The sequence below is a fragment of the Mobula birostris genome, chromosome 19, assembly GCF_030028105.1.
Source record: "Mobula birostris isolate sMobBir1 chromosome 19, sMobBir1.hap1, whole genome shotgun sequence".
NCBI classification, from domain to species: Eukaryota; Metazoa; Chordata; class Chondrichthyes; order Myliobatiformes; family Myliobatidae; genus Mobula; species Mobula birostris.
In genome coordinates this window covers 52,128,328-52,145,336 of record NC_092388.1, presented here as the reverse complement: position 1 = coordinate 52,145,336, position 17,009 = coordinate 52,128,328, and the positions used below count along the sequence as shown (strand labels likewise).

Below are 17,009 nucleotides of genomic sequence, written 5' to 3'. Positions count from 1 at the left end.
TCAAACTTGCATTGTAATGATGAAAACCTGTTTTTTTTTTGTATTTTAAGAAAACTTGAAGAAAAGCTTTGTAGAAACGTGTGGATCCAGATAACAGGACTGAGTCCTAATTTTATGTTCAAAATGTCTATTTACACTTTAAGTTTTTCATGTAGTTGACACAATCAAATATTTACTTATTTTAACCTAATTTAAGCAGGGGATTGAGGGAGTTCAAAGTGATTTATTTATATAATTATGGGGGAAGAAATAAATAGATCAGGATATGGCAATTTGGGAAGTAGATGGGGGCCAGTAAGAGAGAAGGCATTTCTCCAAACCATGGGTTAAACATAAATGCCATACCAAGGAATTACTGCACTCCAATGGCAGTGGGTAATTAAAATCAAGTGCATTTACACAGACAGCTTGCATTACATTGTACAACAAAATTTTTCAAGAAGTAACAAATACAATGCAAGGTAAGATTTTGGACATATAGCACATGTGAACATGTTTCACATGCTGCCTTATGACATGCAATATGGCTAATTTTGGTATTATGTTTACATATATTGTAAACTTGTACCATATAATATTGTTTATAGTAAAACTCTCAAAAGTTATAATTAATAAATAGTAGGTTAGTTAATTTACAGAGTAATTGCTATCCAGGCTTGGAGAACACTGCAGTCTATGTTATTTTCATATCCTGTTAATCCTTCCTACATGTTTGCTTTGGTGTTCGTGCATACAATAATCATTAATGGTAGGAAAATGGTCATAATAGGATATCCATAAAATAATGTTTTGATCTGGAGATCTGCTTAGGGATGTGTCCACAGGGTTACTGAATCTTGCCATTTTGACACTGCAATTTGCACAAAAATGTACAACATTTACAAAGAGTAGCATCTCACTTCTACACCTGCTTATGATGCAATTATAAAAATAATTTTTATTTAATATTTACAACTACTGTATATAGCAGATGGGCTCAGAAATCTAAAGTAGGGAACATCAAAAATGTTTGGGAGCTTCTGGTATTCAATGATAATTTAATTTACAAACTATTAAACAGCTACACAAAATGCTCAGCCTTACTGGCCTCCAAACAGACACCCACCCTGCTTTAATATTTAGTTCCAAGCCTGACATTACTATCTGCAATAGTACCATCATACTGGATTAGAAGAGATTCTAAAAGGCAAAAACTTGGTAAGATATTTACATGTCAAAACTCAAATATGCAAACAAAATACACACTGTGGTTAAGTGGTTCCAGGCGGTAGAATGTATTCTAAAACACTGATATGCTGTCCCCATTAAATACAGTTTTGCTGAAATAACATATATTACAACTCTGCACATAGTCATACAAAAACACTACAAAGGGAAAATATATACAAAAGACTAATTCAGCAGCTCTTGATCAAGTCCCAAGTTTTTCATTATTAAAATTAACAATCAACCTTTCATCATCACATTTCTCCAGACGGACTGTTAAGTAGCTACAATCTTGTACACGCTATGTACACTGGATGGCTTCTGAAACAGTCTCTAGTCCATCAGATCATACCTTAACTGCATGCATGCATGCAGTAGAACTTTCTATTATATATAATCCTGTGTATAAATTATTGTAACCAAATCATCCAATGAGATGTTTCATTATATACACAACATTGTTGCAAAATGTACCATTACTTTGCATTCTTCAGCAAATGCACGCACACATACTCTGATAATCTTCTGTCTGCTCCCTGCATTCTTGTGGTAATACTGTTTAAGCACTAAACTGCCAAAGGCAAACCAGACTAAGGGTTTTTAGACTTGTAACATACAAAGCTTCAAGCAACAGGTCCAAAAGCTAGTGGAACCTAGACCCACGTGAAGCTTAATCAGCAGTGGTAAACTTTGGAAGACAATAACCACATTGAATAATCAGTTTTGTTTAAATGTGCTTATTAGACAATAGAAATAAGGCAGCATAATACAGGGAATCAAAAAACACGGCACATTAATAAAATCAGCAGGTGCCTACAGCCTAGAACTAAACTTTACGAAGGTCAAAATTAAGAGGTTCCTGACTCTAATCAAGCTCTTTGGTAATTACGGACCAATTTAGAGATCATTGAGACTTGTATCCAAATAATTTTAATAAAATTCCTATTTACTGATTAAAATCTCATATTACTTTGTAATGCAGAATGTGATGTTCTCTGAGCTGATGTTAAAGTTATTTTACATAGACTAGCTATATTTTAGCATTCTTTTGATGTGTTACCAGCAAATATACTTTATTTTTTTTACAAAAAGGCAAAATATTAAAGTTTTATTCTATCCTCTATATCACAGAGTAATATAAACAGAAACTGTACATTGTATAAAATGTTCTATTAAGAGGCCTAAACAGTAACATATAATCAGTGCAAATGTTGCAGTTCAGTTAGTCCAGGATTTCCTGTTGTTCTGCTTCTTAGAAGATACTGTAACTCCTGACTTGTGAAGTGCTGTTCCTTCAGGTTTGGTGGGTGTAGTCACCTGTGACCTCCTGAGATGGACATTTTTCCGCTTCCCATGACCTGTGGATGCTTGCCGTTCAGGAAGGGTGCCGTGCTGCCGTACTGTATCGGAGACCTGAATAAGCCGGTTTGGACGAACAAAGACACCACAATTTGGATTGCAGCAGAAGTACTCCTTTCCTTGAATGGTGCCTTGATGTTTCCCTGCATGTATAAAAGCAAAAATGGCACTTAAACTATGCCCTGTTCTGAAACAGAGAGCAAAATAAGATAAATATCAAACTTAAAGCCACAAGGACCTACATGAAGTGGATGATATTTAGCTTTAGAGAGAGTGGAATGCTTCAAAAAGATCTACAAAGGCTATACAAATGGCAATGTATAAAACTAAGTTCACTTTGAAAGTGCAATTATAAATAATGCAAGGAGTAGGCCAGTCAGTCTCTTAAGAGTTTGTAGATGGCATACATTTTGATATGTTTGTTTATGGAGTTAAGATAACTCTGGAAGCAAACATATTGGAGTAGACACCATCTACGAATCCCTAAGACCTAAAGAAATGCAAGCCAATAGAATTCAAAGGTCAATTGAAGGGGTAAGCCTATCAGGACTGAGACAAGTGAAAGGGATGCTGTATAAATGTGAGCACTCCCAGAGAGAAACACCAACAACGATGCACTGAGGATGTCTGCAAGCTCATTGCCAAGCTCGGCAAACGCTGCAACCCAAGCTACCAATATTCACCACCGTCCTAAACTTTGCAGGCTCTTTGTGTCCTCCTCAAACCTCGCTAACCAATCAGTCACTGCATTATCAGCAAGTTTGGCTGCAATATACTGAGTCCCCTCTTTGAAGTTACTATTGTAGATGATAAATAACTGAAGTCCCAGCACTGATTCCTCTGCCTTCTACTGACTGCTGATTTGACTAGATAAATGAATGAAGAGATGGATCAATAAGCGGTGGCACATATTTAAGTAGTTTGTTCATAATGCTCAGTAGGAGAGGAATTCTATGAGAGGGAGGTGCCATTCTTGGTTAATAAAGGAAGTCAAGATGACATTAAATCAACATTAGGACAAAGTAGAAAGGGCTAGTGGTAGAGGAGAGGACTAGGAATTTTTCAGAAACCAGCAGCTAAAGGCTCTAAAACTTACAGGGAGTAAATTGATTTTGAAGGCAAACTTGCAGGTAATATCAAAACAAACAGTAAAAATGTGTAAAGATATTTCAAAAGGTACACAGTGGTAAAACAACTAGTAGACCTCCAGAAAATGAGGCTGAAGAACGACTATCAGGAAAAGACAGATATATTCAACCAATGCTTCTGCATCAGCTCACAATGGAGCTCATTTAACAGATGGGCTATTTTCAAATAGCATGGAAGATCTTGTTTAGAAACAAATCACAATCACAAGGGGTCAGGTATAAGAAAAATTCATACATTAAAATCAGACAAGTTGCCAGAGCCCTATGATGCAGCCAATGGCTGCAAGGTAGTCAAATGGTTTAATTTTTCCAAAATTCCCAAAAGAATTTCAGGAGGGCTTGTGTGAATGTTCAAAGGGGGTGGGGAAGTGAGCGGGAGGTAAAAGACAGGAAAACTGCAGGCCAGTTAGTTTTAGCAACTTGCCAACAATAGATATTGAGTTAATAATTGAAGAAGAAACAGTTAATTATTTAGGAAAATGTAATCTAATCAAACCAAGCCATCATGGCTTCAAGAAAGGTAAATCCTATTTAGACAAATCTGCTTGAGTTCTTTGAGCATGCACAAGCAGAATATGTAAAGGGAAATCTGTAGATAGCAAGTTTTCCAGGATGGAAAAAGTAACTAGCAATCAATTCTTGGTCCTCAACTATTTATTTTTTGTATTATTAACCTGTAAGAATGTGTAGAATGTAGGAATCCATGTTTATTGATGGCATGAAAAAAGATGGGATGGCATGTTACTGAAAGGATATTGTGACTGCAACAGATTATACAAAAATTGAGTGAATGTACAAAATTTAGTGAATGGAAGGATGAGTTATGTAGTTCGATTAGAGGAATCAAAAGACAGATTATCTAAATGCAAAGCAAAGGATCAAAATGGACCTAATCTCTTTGCTTTTCTACAGTGGAAGTTAGTTGGGATGAGTTGTTCTCCCATCCTGGCAATCTACTTGCAAATGTTTCACCACCATGCGAGGAGACACTGTCAGTGTGCTGTTGTTAAAACGACTCATCTCAACCATCAACTATCCAAACTACACTCTTCCAAATTATCTCCAACTAGTGGGAGCTGTTACTGTGTGTTTTTATCTTATTTGCCAGTTTACTTTCAAATTGTATTCTCTTCCTTTTAAGTCACCATTTATTGGCTTCTTTAAATTTCCCAATCCTCTGGCCTTCCTCTAATCTCCCAACATTGTTTGCATTCTCTGTTAACTTAACTCCATCCTCAACTTCCTTAGTCATGGACAGTGCATCCTTCTTGCAGAAAACAAGATGTATTAAACATAAACTTAAATGTTACCTACAGTGTTCTCATGCTACTGTTAAATTGGGGCATTAGTTTGAGACACAAACTTCCAGAAAATGAAAATTATCATGCACCTTACAATATATTAAGATACCATTCTTAATTGTTCAATACTTCACTGTATTAACGTTAGGATCAATTGAATTTTCCAAAATATGACTTAAATGGGCAGTCTTTTTGAAATGTAAATTTGCTTAAGGGTTAGAAAGTAGAAAGTAGTAGAGTAAGCCTTCTCCACGGACTGGAAGAAAGTTGCCTGTAAGGGTTGGGACCATTTAATTTTTGTCATACTATGATGGATCTGGATTTGTGTATGATTTCATACTTTACGGATATCAGAAAACTTGGAAATACAATTAGCGCAGGACAGGGCAAAGGAACTGGTAAAACAGCAGTCTTCCATTAGTTGACATCATTGGAACAGTGGACCATTAGGACCCTTGTTGTTTCTGTAATTCAATCCAATCACAGTTGATTTATATGATCATGCATCTGACTTTGTGAAATCAACCAAATACAGTGACAATATCTTCTTACTCACCAGCTGGAGTATCAAGCTCAACTCCAACCCAGATACCCGTGGAGAAATCCACTGTACCAACATATCGAATGGTTCCATTCTTGTCGTTTCCAACAGATGTACGTCCTCCCAGTATGATCCAACTTGGTAGAGGGTCACACTGCTCTGCAGCATTACTATCTTCAATGTCTGATAAATCTGAAAGGTTCCTCATACCAGAGTTTTCTGGGCTGGTGGAGTGATCAGAGGTTTCTTCATTATCGGCTTCTCCACAAAACAGTGGGTTCTCTGCAGAGTTGGCTAACCGATTATCAAGAATGGTCGATTGTGATTGGTTGTGGGCAACGCTGCATGAGTCTTCAGGAAGCCTAGAAATATTATTTGGACACTTTACTGTAGGACTTTGCCACTTTTCATCCAATTCTATACTATCAACAGAAAGTCTATTTGAATCATCTGAGGAACCTGTACTGTAAGTCATGGGCTCATCTGGTAGCTCAAGGTCCTTCCTCACCTCCTCAGCACCCTGAAAATCTGTAAAGTCCTGGCTGCTGAAAATTTCTGCATTCACCATTGAATTGAAGTAATCAGTTTGTTGGTCTTCTAATATGCTTTCTTGGGGGTTTAATGTAAATGTGCAGGATGATGAATCTGGTGCATAGACATCGGGGAGGGTTCTATAAACAAGTATAGACTTAGATTCAATGAACTGCTGCAATACTGAGGTTTCTTTCAATAAGGCACTATTTCTTGGGAGGGATGTGCTCTTTTGCATATCATTACAATCTTTATTTTGTTCCTGATTTCCATTTTCCTTCTCAGAAGATAATTTTAAATCAGATTTACATATCTGTGCCATTGGATTCTGTAGCTCAGAGTCTCGCGACTGATTACTCATCTGGTCTGTGTTCTCCATACCAGCAAATGCCATATCAGAGAGCGTTGCATTGGAAGCGCTGTGAGAGAAGTAACCACTCGTCATACTGCTGGTAGTTGGACTACGAGAAACTTCGTTTTCAAGACAGCGAGAACTCGGGAACTCTGGCTTAGAAGAAAGCAAATCTTTGTTTTCAAGGCTTGCATTATATACATCAAAGTCTGCAAAATCTTCAGGAATGTATGGCTGAAAACCATGAGAGTGTTGAGAAACACTTGTTTTCTTGCTGAGGTTCTCCACTCCATAATCCTCCTCTTCAGAATCCTGTTGCAAGAACATTTGCAAAATGGTCATACAACTGTACTTCATTGTAAAGTCGAGAAGTTAGCGACATGTTTAGGTAGGGAAGCATAGTGGATCAGAAATGACACATGATCTCTGGCAGGATTATCTGAGTTACAAAATTCCTCCAGAAAAAAGCTAGAACCAAATTGTTCATTTTTCAGAAGGTATCTCATCCACCATCAGTATTTAAAGTTTTAAGTATTCTGATTGCTGGTGTTCAGCTTTGCATGTGAAATGTGTAGACCTGATGTGTGATCAAATTACAATGCACAAATATAATTTTGAGTTGAAAGGTGGATGCAGAAGGTCTAAGTGCAAATTATGCAATTTATATAACAAGATAATACAGCTCAATCTTAGGACATAGTAAAAACTTTGAAAATGATCTTTTATCTATATCCTTGTGTTTAGTTTGGTGATCACAAAATGCCCTTGAAATTCCTACATCATGAAGTCTCACTAATAAGGAAAGATTTAGTAGCAGGCACTAGAAGGCTGCCAATGACTAAAATGGGTCTCAAGTGTTTTTTTCTGACATATGCTTCCCCATCTTAAAGTCTGAAAGGTAAATAATTCATCAAGTTTTATATCACATGATGGTTGGCACCATTTTCTCCAAAGTCAAATGGAAGAACACCTGCAGCTGTGAAACTCAACAACCAAGGAGGGAAATTTGGTAATGGCACTTTTTACTAAGGCAATGATGACATTGGGTGGTAAAATAAAGAGTGGAGCTTCGTCTGTAGGTGACTTAACATGTCTTTCATACATCTACAGCACTAAAGAACAGTGGAAATTGTTGCTGAGGGAACTATAGCAGACAACATCTTGGAAAAAAGTAATGAGACAAGTTATTTAACTTATGATGATGATGAGAAATATTGATCGGGAACAGAAAGAATTTTGTCATCTTATTTCTGTTGTGCTGTTACTTACCCAAATTGATTGAGGGAACACTACAGCAAGATAGTTGAAGGTCCCTCTCCAAGTTTTAAAGAGTGAAGGGAAATAAATTAACAATAATTAAAAGAGACAAATTATGTTTGTACTCTTCCACACAATGTACTCAAAAATGAAAGGGTACTGAAAAATTAAGATCTGAAAGGTTCAAATGCGATGTTTTCAAAATTTTGTCCAAGTCATCACATACTTGGGCCTAGGTGTTGAGGAAGAGGCTGAAAATTGTGGCTGTTGGCCATTGCATCAGCAGTCCAAAAGTGAAAAATGAGCAAACAACAAAAAGTTGCTCTCAAGACTTCCCTGTTAAATAATTGAATAGAAAATCTTGAAATAATAAGCAAATATTATTTTTTAAAAAGTGCTATATTAATTTCATCAACTTTATCTCCATGTTTTCTTGAACAGATTTTATTTAACAAGTGCCGTCTCATATCCACTTTAAAGCTTGATGAATAATTTCTAACATAATTTCAGAATTGTACAGTGATGTGATTAAATGCATAGATTTCATTTTTAAATGATCATGCTCTGAATGTTGCGAGAATTACACAGCAAAGCAAGCTGAGAAAAAGCCTAAATATTAACATTACTATTATTAATAACCTTTCACATGTAAATATTTTTTAGAGTATTGAACTGTTACTCTGCCAGGTTCCATTGACCTGACCAGCATTTGGGCCATAGCCCTCCATATCCCTCCTATCCATGTACTTATCCAAACTTCTCTTAGATGGTTTTCAACTTCTTTGCATAGTACAAACAATGAAAGCCTATCCACACAACATCCCAAAGTAGCTAGATTAAAAGAAAATTCATTTTCACATGAAGAATTCTGGATATCATTTGGGGATGTTTACAGAATTTGATAATTATACCATGGCAATTTTTTTTTCTTTTGAAAAGAAAGTTATCAGTTTTGCCAAAACAGAAAAGGATTAGGAAAAAAAGATATCACAGCTACTCTATTACTTTGAAGCACTCAGCATTATTCAAACTGTTTTCTAAGAGTCTATATTCAACTATACTAAAGCCACGAGGAAAGGTTTCCACTGTTAGTTATTGATGAAATTATAAATAGTTGCATTGAGAATGATTTTGGTGATTTCATCACACTGATCGGTGAAAATATTCCATTCATGTTATTAAGGCCCATGACATCCATAATGACTTGGTGGATGGCTTAGCCGTAGACAACAGGGAATGGTAGAGGAGTGTTATTCTGACAGAAGGTCTGTGGCCAATGGTGTTAAACAAGAACCAGTTCTGGGGCATGCAGTTTGTGATATATATAAATGGCCTGGACAAAACATACATGGGTTGATTCGTAACTTTGTTGATGGCACAAAAATTAGTAGAGTTGTAGGTAGTGAAGAATGTCATTAAAATAGGAAATAGATCAATTGGAAATCTGAGCAGAGAAATGGCAGATGGAATTTAATGTGGACAAGTGTGAGGTATTGCACTTTTGGAAGGTAAAGTATAAGGAGGAAGTACACAGTAAATGGCAGCATCCACAGGAACATTGATGCACATAGAAATCTTGGGGTGCAAATCCATAGCTCCCAGAAACTGACAACACAAATGAGTGGTCTTCTGATCAGTCAGGGTTAATTGTTAATTCTTTATTAATTCGGTCATACCACATTTGGAGCATTGTTGAATTTCCAGTCATTATGCTACAAAAGTATCTGGAAGCTTTGGAAAGGGTGAAAAAGGATGTTGTCTAAATTGGAAAGTATTGGCTAAAAGGAGAGATCAGACAAATTTGGTTTGTTTTCTTTGGAGCTTTGGAGGCTGAGAGGTAACCTGATACATCTTTATAACTAGTACTCAAGATCTAATTCTCAGGGAGAAATATCAAATACCAAAGAGTAAAAATGTCAAACACTGGTGGTCATTTTTTTTAAGATTAGAGGGGGTAATTAAAAGGCAATGTGAGAAACAAGTTTTTTTTATGTAGAGAACGGTGACCATCTGGAATGGGTTACCTGGGTAGTCGTGGAAGTTGGCAGTTTGAAGTTTAAGAAGTTTTAAGACAGACACATGAATTTGAAGGGATGTTGATGGTACACAGGAGGCGAACATTCTTTGTGTAAATTGGCATCAAAATGAGCACAACATGGTGGTTCAAGTGGTCTGGCCAGCGCTGTACCATTCGATGTTCATAGCTTTAAGGTGAGAGGGAGAAAGATTAAAAGGATTTCTAAGGCAGATTTTTTTTTTTTAAAACAGAGAGAAGGAGATGGTTGAACATGCTAAGGGAAGTGATGAAGGTAGATTCTTTAGCAACATTTAAGAAATATGTAAACAGACAGGGAATGGAGGGATACAGTCTATATGCAGGCAGATTGGTTTACTTTAATTTGGCATCATTATCAGCACAGAGATTGTGGGCTAAGGAGCCCGCTCCTGTGCTGTACTGTACTCAAACTACTGTTTTGATTTGATCACTGCAACTGTAAAATATAATTCCTGTTAATCAACCAAAAACTCATCTTTTGTGATACTCATTCCAAAAAACTGCATGCCCCAAATGCTCATCCTTAAAGTCCACAATAGGGTTACTGAAATATTTAAGCATTTGCTTTCCACCTCTAACTTCTAACCTGGAAATATTTGGGCTTTGTCTCAGCTGCAGCACCTTAACGTCATCAAATCATGCTGGAAGATATTTAGTTATTTGGTTATCTTTTTGTAATTAAAGTCAATTTTTAATTCAGAATTTGTAGATTAATAGTTTTTAAATTCCAGAAAGAGTTCCATTATTCAAAAGAGTATTCCAAGAAAAGAAAATGTACTGAGTTAGAGGGCAAGTATTAGTGCAGTATACCTCCAGGATAAAAAAAAAAGACTAGTACGGAAGCAACTAATCAATTTTCATTGGTGCCAACAACTAGTTCCTATAAACAGATGAAATAAGTCATTTCTAAAATTCACATTAAATATTCACCGCAAATTTAGTCAATGAAGAGCAGGTTCTTGTGACATACACCGTAAAACATTTGTCTAAATGAGAATTTTTAATATCCCAATTTGTTTGGCGTTTATGTGACCACAACACAGTATAACTTTTCATTAAACCCTTTATGATTCAGGCAAGTTAAAGAGCAGGATAACCCGCACTTTCATTTATCCTTACTGATTGCATGTGCAGTAAAAATGGTGCAAAATAGTAACAAAGAACGCAGAACAGAAATTAAAATGCCAACATAATGTGGATCCAATTTGGCCAAACAAGAAACCACAAACTAGAAAAAGGTGTGCACAACTGTAATTATTGCACTTTGATTAAACTGCAGCTTGAAAATTGTAACGAGTATTTGGTGCTTTAACAAATTGGACAGTGCAGACACAATATTCCTCAGCATCTGACAACTAAGCTACAAGGATGTAATGCAAAAATATTGTTTGATTCTGGAAAATGTAAGAGTCATATTTAATATTTTTTGTGATATACTTTTAAGGAAAATATCGGTTCAGTTAGTACCAGCAATCGATTTGACAGCTGGAAATCAAATTAGGTTCAAATCAATTAAAGGCATATTTATGAGCCATCAGGAAGAAGAAATTCTGAAAAAGACTTAATGTTGTGTTGATAGATTTAGAATTATTAGAAACTGAATTGGAGTTTTACAGAAGTTTTTTAGGACTCTTAATATTTTTCTCCTGCATAATTAGTGTTGTTTACAAATTTGCACAAGAGATTACACAATTTTATCTAATGAATGATACAGCAGACAAACCAGGTCAATTACAAACAAAAGAGATTCTGCAGATGCTGGAAATCCAAACACACACAAAATGCTGGAGGAACTCAGTCCAGTGAAGCTTTTGATCTGAAGTTCAAATTGAATTCACGGTTGTGAAATCACTGTTCATAAGATACTGCATATTTTAATATTTTTCCTTTGGTCTTGTTAAGAAAATGTTTTGTCTTAAAACTTTTAAATATCAATTTTCCATTATTTACTTTCACTCAAATTAGTTTAAAAATATAGACATAAAATTTCATGTTCTGCATTTAAATCACAACATCTAAATTAATCAAACAAATGTAATGCTTTAAATCACATTCAGCTGGACAATGAAATCAACTTCTTGGTTTAAACTACAAAAGAGTATAACAAGACTTTCATATAGTACAAGGCACGATATGCTTGTGTCTCAGTAAACACATAATTCAAGATTTTACCAAGATTTGGGAAAAAAAGCAAGTAACAATCCCAAACTCATCTATAGAGCAGAAAGAAAGCCATGGCTCCATTCGCAACTGTTTCAACCATAATCCTTGTGAAAGGACCTTAATCCCACCACCAAGTATTATGACATTTAAAATGAAAGCAAAACTTACAAATGTGTCCTCATTTTCGTTACTGTTTTCTACTGACATGCTGTTGGCACTGCTTCCTGCGGGCACAACACTGCCACTGCTAAGTAACAGCATGTTTTTATCCTGAGGGGGAGACATGCTCTGCAATGGTCGAGACATACAATGGCACAACGTCACACCACAAATGACAGTTCATTAATCAGACCACAAACATGCAGTTAGTTGATCAACAAACATAAATATTCTACACAAGCAGTGGTGAATTGCACTTCATGTACAAAAATAACTTGTGCTTCTTCAATGTGTATGAATATTGCAGCATCCTTTTAAACTGAAGCCTGCTGTACATAAACAATGTTTCAATTTATCATTAATCATGCAAAATTGGCACAGTAACTTTAAACACAACAGTAAGGTTCATTCTTCATGCTATTCAAAATTATATTTTTTTTACATGCACTTGGAGTTTCTTTTTATATAATATAGAATAGGTACATGCACAGTGTTAGGTTAAAATAAGTTTTAAATCTTCCCTGCTTACCTCTCATGCAGATTTTTAAAAAATTCAGTTACTCATACCAAAAGAAATTTTGCATTAGACCCATTTGGTGAAAGCTGCTGAGCAGCCACAAAATGATTTCTTACATTATGCAATAAAAATCGGATTACAAGGATTACTATATTTTTACAGTTTACATTTTATCACTCAGCAACAGGATCTTGGCTTTCCTAGAGTATATATTATCTGTGGCATCCCAGGTGATGGCACGATTTTTCTCACCTTTCTCCTCCATTGACAAAGAATCTACGTTGGTAATGTTTGTGGAGATGTCCAGATTGACCCTATGCTGTGATAGAAACTGTGGTATTATGGATACATAGACTAAGTGGAGATTCCACAGCAACAGAGCTCTAGCCAATGGACTGATTGTCTCCCACATTTGGAATCTCAAGTCTCCACCTCAGCAGCTCCCAGGATTTCTAGTTTGCTTGCTTTGGTTTGTTCTCTGCCTCCACAGCCTGCAATCCCAGAGCGCAAACCCCTTAGTTTCTGCGGCAAACACTGAGCTAAACTAATCACAACCCTGGATTGAAACACTAACAGCTGCACACCTAAGAATAAGCACCCACAAAACAAAATGGTACTTAGGATAAGACATATCATAGACATGATTTAAAGTACTTTTAAGTATGAATGTTTTTATGTAGTTTAAACTATTTTACACCTCACCTCCCCCACCCAAAGAATATGCTGATCAATCTTTGCAAAATACTGCATTTAATAAAATTTTGTATTATTTTCTAAAATGTTGACTGAATTTCAGATAAGTCAGACATAATTTGTCTTTCTACAACTCAGTCAATTTTGTTTGTAAGTTTATCCCTCCGTTTAGGTATGGTTTTTAATTATTTGTCTCTACAACAGTTCTGAGCAAGATACCCATTGAGGGCACAGAACATTGCAACCTAAAATGTGTAATGCATTTTGCATAAAAGGTTATAGATAATGATGTCAAAATTAATTTGTGTTTTCAACCAAAAATCCTCATCATCATACTGAACAGAGTCTTCATGCAATAAATACTCCAACAAAGAACCTGGGACGTTCAGTACCTGAAGTAGGTAGAATGGCCAACTGCCAGATTAAGTTGAAGCTGTATAGATATTGTAACTTCCCTGTGATTTGAAGCACTTTTCACTGCAAAAACTTGTTTTGCCAAACTATGACCATAGAAGAATGGAGGTAGGTCATGAGAACATTCAACTTTTCTTTACTTTGGAAAGAACAGTGTCCAATATTCAATGAAATGTTTATCTTCTGCTTTGGATCCTGAGGTCTTCCCATTACTTCCTCTCACTTCCCTACTCTTGCTTTAATTAATATTTTAGAACTCTTATTTATTGAGAACAATAATTTGGCTTTTCAATTTATTAAGATTGATTGATTTTTTTTTAATTACATAGGAGCTGGCCATTCAGTCCACGTGGTCCATGCCAGTTCCCAGCAGCCCAGTCACATTAGTCCCATTGCCCAGCACAACCCTATTTCCCCATACCCCTGCAAGTTATTCTCTCTCACACTTTTCCACCAACCCCTCCTTTGATTCATTTGCAACTTACAGAAACTAATTATGCTACCAGCATGTCTGTGACGCACAAGGAAACTGTCGACCCAGCAGAAGCCTACATGGTCATGGGAACAAATATAAAAAGTCAAATAGCGCACAAAATCAGGATTAAACCTGGGCTACAGAAGGCAGGTGCTGTGGAACTCACTGCTGAGCAACCATTCTGTCCTCAAGACTGTCATTAAATGAAAACTATCCTTTGAATTAGTGGGCACGTGGCCAAGTAGTTAAGGCATTGGACTAGCTACCTGAAGGTCGTGAGTTCGAGCCCCAGCCAAGGGAACGTGTTGTGTCCTTGGGCAAGGCACTTAAACACACACATTGCTCTGTGACGACACTGGTGCCAAGCTGTATGGGTCCTAATGTCCTTCCCTTGGACAACATTGGTGTCGTGGAGAGGGGAGACTTGCAGCATGGGCAACTGCCGGTCTTCCATACAACCTTGCCCAGGCCTGTGCCCTGGAGAGTGAAGACTTTCCAGGTGCAGATCCATGGTCTCGCAAGACTAACGGATGCCTTATCCTTTGAATTTCAAGCTGCTAAGCCTTAATTTTTTAGAGTTAAAAACAAATAAAACATTTAGAGAGTATAACATGATAGAGGAGAAAAATCTCTCCAATGTAAATATATTCTTTACTAATTCCTTGCTTAAGTATTCATGGAAATGAATTAGTTTTGACATAGAATAAACTGTTCATTGTAGCAAAATTATAAAGAAATTGCCAATACCAAAATGATTGTCATGGCCTCATCCATTCACTATATAAATCCTCCTGTTACTTTACTTTCTAACATACTATGGTTCTTCATTTGAGTGTCATGTATTCAAGTCTAACCACATTAAAAGGAAGCTAAAAGTATAGATATTACATAGTTACCTTGACTTTAATTACTTAGCTTAAATAGTATGATTTACCTCTTGTGCAAGAAGAGGTTTAGTCTCTAAAGGTTGTTTGTCTTTTCGTTCTTCTCGTACAGGCAAAAGTGATTTCAGAAATTTTGGGGGCTGAGCAGAAAATGCTTTCAGTGGACTACTCAGTGAGTGGTAACTCTCTGCTGCAGTACCTACAAATGAAAATAAAGAAGGGACATAACTTCTGCAGAATAGTGTAACAATTCTTGATCAGTATTACACAGAATTACCAAATGCAACAAACATCAATACCCAGTTAGGTAAAAGGGAAGAGATTCACATTAAAGTTTCAAGAGTCTATTTGTGATATCAGAGTGCAAGTGAGAGGTGAGGTTCCGATACTCTGGCTGGTTGGAGTTGAGGCTGTGAGGTATTTTGAAAGCAGAAGTTGAGGAATGGCTTGAATGAAAACCAGAGAGGCAGAAAGTACTAGAGTCATCAATCAACAGCATGGTGTGAACACAAAACAACAAGTGGATGAGCTCAAAGTAACGTACAATTTGGCTGAAGCAATAGGAGTACTTTAGAATAAACAGATCAATGGCTTTTAAAAAAAAAGGCAAGATTGAGGATTTTGGCAACAAATGAAGTGAGATAGGTCAAATTTGGGAGCAATGTAACCAAGGTGGAAATGTGTGATGACAATGTGCGATTTGAAACTGAAGTCAGTTTATTATCATGCAATTTTGAATGCATCAGGAAGGCCAGGTATTTGTCATTTAACAACAGTATGATAACTTGGATTATTTTGTTGACAGCTATGATTACCTCCAGTGTCTTTCATCCTACGTGGTGAATCCTTAAGCAATGTACTATACCAGGAACAGTCCTGCGAGTTCAACGAGCAATCAGAAATATCTTGATGACTTTCTGAACGACCCTAGAATCATTAGAAAATACAGTGCTTACAACATCAGATAATTAATTACATTAAGTCTGTGCATCTGAATAACTAGCAAATTAGTATCATTTGCTGATCAGCTTGTTTGGAGGAATAGGTAAACAGGTTGATTTTTCAAAACATAGAAATGGTACAAAGTGCCATTTTAGGCCATCACAGATAAAGACATCGGTTAAACCTCAGCTTGTGGTGAAAAAATAAACGCTCCTTTGGGATACAGACCTCAATACACCGTCAAGATGGCAAGCCTTTTTGAAGCATTTTAACAATGGCTACTTAACTCCCAGTCTCATTCAGATTAGATAGTTTAGGCTGTATTGGTACAAATTTCATTCAAGATTATTTATTGTCATTCATCAGTACACAAGTGTAGAGGAGAACAAAATAATTGCTACTCTAGATCCATTGCAGCATATTAAAAAAACGCAAGATTAAAGAACACAATATTTTTTTTAAATCACGATAAATATAAATGTGTGTGTGTGTGTGTGTGTGTGTGTGTGTGTATGTATGTATATACATACACACACACAGAGCCTGTATGTACATAAAGTGATACTAGGTACAGGAGAATCTGTACATAGGATGACTCTGACAGGAAATAATAAAGTAGTGGTGGTACGGAGTGTGGTGTGATGACCAAAGGAGTGGAAGTGTTGATTCGCTTGGCAGCTTGGAGGAGACAAGTCTGGTGGTCCAGGCATGGATGTTGCGTAGCCCCTTCCCTGACGGGAGTGTGATAAACAACCCATGAGCAGGGTGGGTCCCTTTGTGATATTGTTGGCACCTTTCTGTATATGCGACCTTGACAGCAGGCAGGCTGGTGCCAGTGATGCACTGGGCAATTCTAACTACCTGTTTGTACAGCCTTCCTGTGCAGTTTCTGTACCACACAGTGAAGCAGCATATTAAGATGCTTTTAGCTGTGCATCTGTAGAAGGTTGTGAGTATTGATGTGCATAGTCCAGCTCTCCACAAAGTAAATTCAGAATAATATTGCACAAG

The 17,009-nt window shown here is 36.6% G+C and overlaps 1 protein-coding gene across 5 annotated transcripts in view; it reads right to left on the bottom strand.

The window, feature by feature from the left end:
• Positions 1-917: 917 nt before the first annotated feature.
• kif13a (kinesin family member 13A) overlaps positions 918-17,009 on the bottom strand; it is a 263,604-nt gene continuing 247,512 nt past the window's right edge. For 2 of the 5 annotated variants that reach the window (XM_072283575.1, XM_072283576.1), the window contains 5 exons: positions 15,872-15,983; positions 15,107-15,255; positions 12,083-12,202; positions 5,571-6,750; positions 918-2,708 (listed from right to left, as the gene is read on the bottom strand). In XM_072283575.1, coding sequence (XP_072139676.1) covers positions 2,425-2,708; positions 5,571-6,750; positions 12,083-12,202; positions 15,107-15,255; positions 15,872-15,983 — 1,845 coding nt within the window. In that variant the 3' untranslated portion in view covers positions 918-2,424. Of the gene's footprint in view, positions 2,709-5,570; positions 6,751-10,447; positions 10,632-12,082; positions 12,203-15,106; positions 15,256-15,871; positions 15,984-17,009 lie in introns of those variants that run through there. The other 3 variants (XM_072283577.1, XM_072283579.1, XM_072283580.1) reach the window with 2 other exon arrangements.